The sequence below is a fragment of the Telopea speciosissima genome, chromosome 5 (genome assembly GCF_018873765.1).
Source record: "Telopea speciosissima isolate NSW1024214 ecotype Mountain lineage chromosome 5, Tspe_v1, whole genome shotgun sequence".
NCBI classification, from domain to species: domain Eukaryota; kingdom Viridiplantae; phylum Streptophyta; class Magnoliopsida; order Proteales; family Proteaceae; genus Telopea; species Telopea speciosissima.
This window is the reverse complement of record NC_057920.1, coordinates 47444648-47453656: the sequence shown is the minus strand read 5'-3', so window position 1 is coordinate 47453656 and position 9009 is coordinate 47444648. Positions and strand designations below refer to the sequence as shown.

The 9009-nt window shown below is 37.9% G+C and overlaps 1 protein-coding gene across 1 annotated transcript; it reads left to right on the top strand.

Moving 5' to 3' along the window:
- The first annotated feature begins 5952 nt into the window (after positions 1-5952).
- On the top strand, positions 5953-6714 carry LOC122663013. Its single transcript, XM_043858722.1, has 2 exons — positions 5953-6220; positions 6281-6714. Exons 1-2 carry the CDS (start codon positions 5953-5955, stop codon positions 6712-6714), a joined length of 702 nt encoding a protein of 233 aa, XP_043714657.1.
- The last annotated feature ends 2295 nt before the right edge of the window (positions 6715-9009 follow it).

Here is a 9009-nt window from a genome sequence, read left to right as displayed (position 1 = left end):
GATGGAAGAACCCAAGAGGCAACAACCTCACATTGTGGAGGAGTGTATGAAGAATCACCGGGCAGCAGAAACTTGGGAGGAGTTCCTTCCAAAACTTCTAACCTTCTTTCTCCTTCTCTTCTCTCTTTCCCAGAGCTAAGGTTCTGAGATTAACAAAGCATGAAATGAAATTCATGAGAAGAGACTCTATTTATAGGCTTAAGCTACTAGGGCATGTTTGCCTGGACTGCTTTAGAACCCGAATCGCATTAATCCAGCATATTGGCCTAGTGACCAATCATCGAGACTCCGTATAGGTACACAAAGTACGTGACAGATTCCACATTATGTTGGGACACACACGAGAAAATCCGCGATGAGGGTTGTGGGCCCCACAACAGATTGATGCAGTTGCTGTCATAAAATACCACCGGAAGATCTATCGGGTCGATCAAAGGGATCGTCCGGTGGGTGCTGCTAAACACAAATTGAAAATTAAGGAACAAGGGTTTTAAGCAAGGCCTTTATAGGGATAAGCACTCACCTCATGGCCATCAGTCAGTATGGCCAACACATCACCAGTGCCAGTGGGAGCTTCAGTGAGTCCTACAATGAAATAATCATTAATTAGACCCGGTTTGAGTGCGGGTATTACATGGATCATCCTGGTCGAGGGGTGGGTCGATCGACATTCGATCGGGAGATTAAGTTGCTAAGTCGGTTGCCTGCCAGTCGACTGATAGAGCGTGAATTAGACATTTTAAGTTCAGTTTTGGCTTATTTGGTCCATTCCAAAAATTATAGAAGATAGAAGAGAGAGGAAAGTAAGAGGAGAAGGAGGAGAAAGAAAAAAAAAAGATTAGAAGCTTGAGGATCGTTGTACGATTGAGGGGAAAGGTGATTTGACTCAAGCTGGATCGAGGACAAGCTCCAAAAGGGGGTTTTCGGCTGAAAGAGATAAACCCTAGGTCACCTTTTAGATTTGTTAATGTTTTAGTATGGTATGTTGAGTTGTGAAGTACCCTAATAGTGTTAGTGATGTATTGCAATGACTTAAGGTATGTGGAAAGTGATTCCCATTAAGTTCTTGGGATAAAGTAGCAAAACGCTTATTTGGATAGCTTGATATACTTATTAGATGTGTATATTGAGGGGGCATTTTGATGTAAAAGTACAGTTATAGTTTCAGATCGAAGTGTAATGGCAGATACATGAATTACAGTAAGATGGTTGATGCCTTTTATAGAAATGTTTATAGTTTTCCTGTTGTGATTTTCTGATTTCTCTAACATGTTATTAGTTTCGGCATTTAGAAAGTAACAGAAATGAAAGATCAACCGTTATTTAATGGCAGCCTGTGAGGGTCAGTACCCATATCTTTATCCAGATTTGGTAAAAATTTATTTTTAAATATTTTTTATTTCCCAATACTATTAATGAAAATTGTGATACCCAATGACTCGTTGGTATTGAAGATGTAATGCTACTTCATTTAAGTTTCTTGTGACCTTACAAAATACATTTTAATTTGCTGACAGGGGTCCTTTGAGTTTGTTGGTGTGGCTCTTTCCGCTTCCTTTTAGACATCTTTTGTCTTTGATGCTGCTTGTTCTTTTGATTAATGATATTTAACCTTAAAAAATGAGAAAGAAATAGGAGACTTGGAGAGGTGGAGTTATTATTGAATTTTTTATAAGCGAAAATACATGAAGATATATTCCAAGTAAAATAGTAGTCACACTCTACTCAATCCCCAGCCCACAATAGGTATTAGCTTTGATACCATGAACAAAAGGTACATGTGATCCCTCATAAAATTCATATTAATTTGCTAACAGGGACCCTTTGAGTTTGTTGGTATGGCTCTTTCCTCTTCTTTTTAGACATTTTTTGTCTTTGATGTTGCTTGTTCTTTTGATTAAAGATATTTAACCTCTACAAAATGAGAAAGAAATAGGAGACTTGGAGAGGAGTTATTAATGAATTTTGAATAAACGAACATTCATGAAGATATATTGCAAGTAAAATATTAGTCATACCATGAACAAAAGGTACATGTGATCCCTCATAAAACATTCGATGAAGCCTTTGGTTTAGTGAATTAACAAATAATAACAATAAACCAACAATAACTTGATTGGAATGACTATCCCTGCTTCTTCTATGTAAACTCTTTAAACCGCTCTTTCTTTCATCTCTTTCTCTCTTTTTAATCAATTATTTCCGGATTTTGGTTAGGGGGACAGTGCAGGGTTTGGTTGGCCGTTCCGGGATTTTGGTTGGCTATTGGAGGAGGAGGCCGCCGGGGTGTTTGCAGCTTCCTTACATTTGAATCTACAAAACAAACAAACCATAGTCAGCCTAACAATTCCTATCAAGCAAGTTCATAGGTTGAAGCATATGCAGTTTTCCAGCAGAAATTAGAATATGACTGTATTTTCTTTCCAAAACTATAGGTTCAAGCATAGAAAGAAATATCGGTCCTCTTCTGTTAGGTACTTGATCGATACGTCAAAAGCTTCGAAGCTGATGGAATGCGTTAAATCAAGCCCTCTAGGTAGCTGTTACTCTAGCGGTAGGTAGCCCTTTTCAAACGGCTCCAATCTGTTACAGGGTGTTTTTTTGGTGGCAAGTAGCCCTTTGTTGATGGCTTTCACTCTACTCCAGGTAGCCATTTCCATGACTTAAACCCGTGATGTGGTGTCCAGCCCTTTCTTGACAGCTTTCACTCTATTCCGAAGCTGATGGAATGCGTTAAATCAAGCCCGTTAACTTATCCCATACTAGGTTGGCCCTATCTAGCACCCATACACTAGAGGGGATCCCATTAGACGCATAACACCTTCTCCAATTCAGAAAACAAACAAACCAAGGAAAACAATTCTATAAACTGAAATTTTAATTTTCATATTTTAGCTATGACGATGAATTGATTAGTTGACTAGTTAGATGATTAGTGGTTGAAATGTGTACACTACCACATTCAGTTGATGAAATGCATCAAATCCATAAAACCAGGGCTTTTGGATGATGAACACCCGAAAAGGTTGAGATTTGTAATTTGAAAACTGATCCTGGGGCTAAAATTTTTTGGACATCCAAACGTAGACTAGAATATAACTACCCATACCTGCATAAACCATTCCCAATTGCATCTGCATGAAGAAGATGACACATATAAGGACTACCAGACTGAGGCAACGAGAAAAGGAAGAGATACCCATATCCTCTACTATGCCAAGGACATACACATCTCCTTTCCTAGAGCTTTTCAGCTACTTATTATTGATTGACCCGTCTCCTGGGCCTGCCCTTACCAACAATTAGACAAAAAAATAAAAAAGTGATCTCCTATCATGCTTCCCACTACGTGTACTGATTTAAATTCATATGTCAATAACTCAAACCGATGTGCAGATGGGAGCACTAGCACTTCTCTCTAAACCATTCAATAAGATATTATATGATCCACTTACACCTAATAAAAATATCTTTTGTATTTTGTAATGTGAATGGTCCAAAATTTTCAATGGAAAATTAAGGTCGATCTTTTAGGCAGTTCATGTTTGTCTTGACATGCCACCTTATTTTTTCCGAGTGAGGGTGATGTAGCTAATGAAAAAAAGTCAATCATACATATCCTTTGACTTTTTTTTTTTTTTGAAGGGACACTTTTTTTTTAGTCGAATATTATCTAGGACCCGGATCAGTTCCTACGATTTTATTAAAGATCAAACAACGAATAACAAAGAATACAAGCGGGGACATACCCGCCTTACCCCGGCCCAAAAGATATTAAACCTTCTACTCTCAAACAAGAAAGCTCACGGCCCTTACAAGCAAACCCAAGCAAAAATAAAAAAGGCTAATTCCTTAACACAAGCAAACCTAGAGCATCCTCTCTGGTAATCCGCCAAAGAGCTAGAGGGAGACTCATCCCTCCACTAAAATAAATGTCAGAAGCTGAATCATAAGCTAAATTGACCAACCAGTCTGCTGCCCTGTTCCCCTCGCTAAAGGTGAAGGAGAGCAAAGGCCTAGTAGACTCGATGCGATCCATAATCTCCTGGAACCAATACCAACACTACAAAAAAAGTGCTCAAAAACCACACTTGGCCCGAGGTCTATAGCCGCGGTTGTCAAAAACCACGGCGAAAGATACTATGTAGCCACGGTTTCCAACAAACCCGGCAAAATGTACTTTGGGGTTGCAAATATGCTGCGGTTTTACATAACCGTGGTCATATATCAATTTTTAACCGCGGTTTTTAGGAACTGTGGTAATATACCAATATTTAGCCACGGTTTTTAAGAACTGTGGTAACATGTCATTCTTTATCCACGGTTATTGGTAACCATAGTCATTAACTAGTTCCTTACCCACGGTTTCTATAAACCATGTTAAACTACCACTCTTGTAGCCACACTTTCTAAAAATTGTGGTCATATATAGATACATAATTTTGGTTTATAATAACTATAACTATATATTTATATATTTTACCCAAAAATTAACTATATATTGATATAGTTATATGAAAAAAATATTTTAGATATATATGAAATAATATTTTATATAAATATATGTACTTTTACATACATATATATTTACCTATATATTTATATATGAAAAATATTTTATCAAAAATATTTATCTTTTTGTTTTATAGATATATCAATACTTTACCAAATTAAAAGATATACATACATATAAATTATATATATACTTTTTTTTGGTAGAATTATATATTAGTATATATATATATATATATATATATATATATATATATATATATATATATATATATATATATATATATATATATATATATATATATATATATTTATTTATTTATTTACATATTTATATACAAATATATGAATATACATACATATATATATACATACATACATACATACATACATACATACATACATACATACATACATACACACATATTACTAATAATTTTCAATTTTCCATCCTCCACTCACAATTTTCTAACTCTCATCATTGTCAGCCAATGATGGCTCTCGAATCAGAATCTTTTTCCCTAAAACTCTGATTAATTTGGGGTTAACATAGACCAATTAAAGATGAACACGTAAATCAATATATGGACATAGTTATACAAAACCGCAGCCATTAGTGAAATTTCAAGAACCAAAAACCCGCCCAAATTTTCTTTTCCCGCTCTCATTCCCCGCCCTCGTACTCCTTCATTTCAAGTTTTTGTTGACAAACAGAAGGAAAAGAAGAGAAGAAGACGATGAAGAAGAAGAGGAGGAGAAGAAGAAGAAAGCTGTTGGGCATTAAGTTTTGTTATGTTTTCTTTTTTTTTTCCCCCTCAATTTCTAACCTCCTTTTCTAATTCTTCATTTCTGTTTTATAGATTGCTGGGAAGAAGAACAAGAGAAGAAGAAGAAGGAGGAGAAGAAAAAGAAGAAGAAAGCCTACGGTAAGTTTTGTTAAGTTTTCTTTTTTTTTTTCCCCCTTCAATTTCTGATCTCTTTCTCTAATTCTTCATTTCTGTTTTACACATTGCTGGGAAGAAGAAGAAGAAAGCCTACGGGCAGTAAGTTTAATAGTTGTTTTTTTTTTATTTTTTTACTTCTCTCTCTAACTATATATATTTTGTTTAATAGTTAGGGGCAGTGTGAAGGGGCAGAGGAACGATGTGCACGAAGGCGAGGTGCTGAGAATAACTGATACAATCCAGGCCACAGATCATGGGTCTAGTCAACATGAGGAGGGAGTCCAAGGTGATACCATACAACTCAGGTCCAGAGAAGGCTTGCGTAAACCCAAGTGGTTAGAAGGGTTCATTTAGAAGGATTCTTCCAGCTCAGCTAGGAGAACCCCTTCTTTCTTAATTCTCTCTGTTTTTCCCCTGCGTTAGCTCTTAGATTCTGAATTCTTGAAGAATTCAGTATCATTGGTGCTTTCATTGATTTGCAACTTTGCCGTTAACCATGGCAGAAAGTCTGCGATCAAAGGAGAGGTCTGCAAATCTTTCAATGGATGTGATCGTGACTAAATGCTCAGAGCTCATTCTTGAATCAAAGAAAGATGATGAAGAGAGGATCCGTTCTTGGATTCGTCAGGATATGGAAGCCATTAATACGTCCTTTCAGCAACAATTGGTGGAGATGATAGCTTCTAAGTTTGACTGTCCTACGGGTACTTTCACTCCAGATGATCATCGTCCTCGTCTTCAGCAGTTTCACCGTGCCAACAGAGGTATTAAAGTTGATTTTCCTTGATTTCTTAATAGTGATCCTGTTGACTGGTTGTTTAAAGTCCATCAATATTTTGATTATCATGATATACCTGAGAATCAGAAAGTTAAACTTGCATCTATTCATTTAGACGGTCCTGCTTGTAGTTGGTTCCAATGGAAATTTCATAGTAATCAATGTAATACCTGGACTAAGTTTGTGAATGGGATTCAAATCCGTTTCGGATCTTCAAGATATGAAGATCTTAAGGGGGCCCTGTCCAAACTGGTTCAAGAAACCACTGTTTTGGATTATCAAGTTAAGTTTGAGTCTCTTTCTAGTCGTATCTATGGCCTCAGTGATGATATGTTAAAGAGTTGTTTCATTTCTGGCCTCAAGCCAATGCTCAGAAGAGAGGTCCTAGCATTACAACCTGATTCTCTGCAACAGGCCCTGGATCTTGCTAGATTGCAGGAGGACAAATTCCTTGATTTCAAACCTTATGCTAAACCCTAGCAGCAGAAACCAATATCTATCAATCCATTGCCTTCAATTTTGGGCCCTGGTCCTACCACCCAAATTTCTAATTAGACTCCCAAACAACCAATAAGGAGGTTATCAGAGGCTGAGCAACAGCAAAGGAGGCAAAAGGGCCTTTGCTTTAATTGTGATGAAAAGTTCCATGTGGGTCACAGGTGTAAAGGTCGGTCCACTCTTTTGCTGTTAGAGGGTGATGAGTTCATGGATGAGGTGTTACCCAATGAAATTGAGGAATCACAAGAACCTAATTCTGATCTAGCAATCAGTCTACATGCCTTAATGGGCCATAGGTCCCCTAAATCCTTGCGACTCAAAGGTCGGATCAACAACTCCAGTGTTGAGGTGCTAATAGATGGGGGTAGCACGCACAATTTTATTCAAGAACACACTGCTAAATTCTTGGGTTTGGCAGTCACGCCATCAAGTACCTTCCAAGTTCAAGTAGGCAATGGGGAGCATTTGACTTGTGTTGGTATCTGCAGAAATGTTTCATTTAATTTGAATGAACATTGCTTCACCACAGATTTCTTTGTGCTATCTCTCCATGGTGCAGACCTTATTCTCGGGGTTCAATGGCTGGAGACTTTGGGCACCATTGCAACTAATTATAAGGACCTTACTATGAAGTTTATGTGGCAGGGTAAATTGGTGGTGATTACAGCAGATCAGTGCCATACAATTTCACCTTTGACCTGTAATCAACTCATGAAACTTTCTACTGCTCACACTGTTGCATCGTGTTTTCTGCTTTGGGGTTATTACGCACTTGATGCCACCGCCTCAGCCACTACAGCCCATATTCCTTTACTCATCCAAACTGTTCTTGACACTCACCAGTCTGTATTCGATACTCCAAACATATTACCTCCTCAGAGACTAAATGATCACCGGATCTCACTTGAGTCCCAGTCAAAGGCTGTATCTATTAGACCTTATAGATACCCTCACTATCAGAAAGCTGAAATGGAGAAAATGGTGGCTGATATGCTTGCAGATGGGATCATCCAATCGAGTGTCAGTCCCTACAGTAGCCCTGTGCTGTTAGTAAAAAAAAAAGATGGCAGTTGGAGATTCTGTGTTGATTACAGAGCTCTAAACAATGTAACAATCAAAGATAAATTTCCTATCCCTACTGTCGATGAGCTAATTGATGAACTACATGATGCAACTTGGTTTTCTAAGCTAGATCTCAGATCGGGTTATCATCAAATACGAATGCATACTGCAGACATTCCAAAAACTGCCTTTCGAACTCATCACGGCCACTATGAGTTCCTTGTGATGCCATTTGGCCTCACAAATGCCCCAAGTACCTTTCAAGCAACTATGAACAGAATTTTTTAGCCTTATCTTCGTAAATTTGTGATTATATTTTTTGATGATATACTGATCTATAGCAAGACGGTGGAAGATCATGCAAAACACTTAGCTTTGGTCTTGCAATGCCTACAGCAGAATCAATTTTATGCCAAGCTCTCCAAGTGCAGCTTTGCTCAGTCTTCTATTGGTTACTTGGGCCATATAATCAGTTCTACAGGGTTACAACCAAACCCAAAGAAAATTGATGCCATTGCTAACTGGCCTGCCCCAACTACAGTGAAAAGGCTGTGGGGTTTTTTGGGTCTCATGGGCTATTACCGAAAATTTATACAAGGCTATGCATCAATTACTTCTCCTCTTACAGACCTCCTTAAGAAGAATGCTTATAAATGGACCCCAACTACAGAACACAGCTTTCAACAGCTGAAGGCTGCATTGTGTTCAAGCCTTGTTTTGTAACTTCCCAATTTTGCTTCTGCTTTCGTTGTGGAGACTGATGCTTCGGGGAGGGCCATTGGAGCAATATTAATGCAAAATTCTCATCCTATTGCTTTTTTCAGTAAGAAAATGTCGCCTCAAATGCAAGCGAAATCTACTTATATCAGAGAGCTTTATGCGATTACATGTGCGGTGGCCAAATGGAGACAATATCTTTTAGGTTCTAAGTTCATTATCCGGACTGATCAGCAAAGTCTCAGAGGGCTTATGTCCAGTACAGTCCAGTCTCCTGAACAGCAACATTACCTTTGTAAATTGCTTGGTTATTCTTATGAGATATGTTATAAACCAGGCCCTGACAACAAGGCTGCCGATGCACTCTCTAGGAGAGACACAGCTGATTGTCTTCTAGCAACATTCATGGCTATATCATTACTGAATTTTAAATTCCTTGATGATCTTAAAGCTAACCATCGCACTGATCCCCAGATACAAGAACTCATCACAAAATGC

Coding starts and splice junctions, on each gene's coding strand:
- LOC122663013 (XM_043858722.1), top strand. CDS start 5,953: ATGGCAGAAAGTCTGCGATCAAAGGAGAGGTCTGCAAATCTTTCAATG. Junction 6,221..6,280: donor GTTTCACCGTGCCAACAGAG/GTATTAAAGTTG, acceptor GGTTGTTTAAAG/TCCATCAATATTTTGATTAT.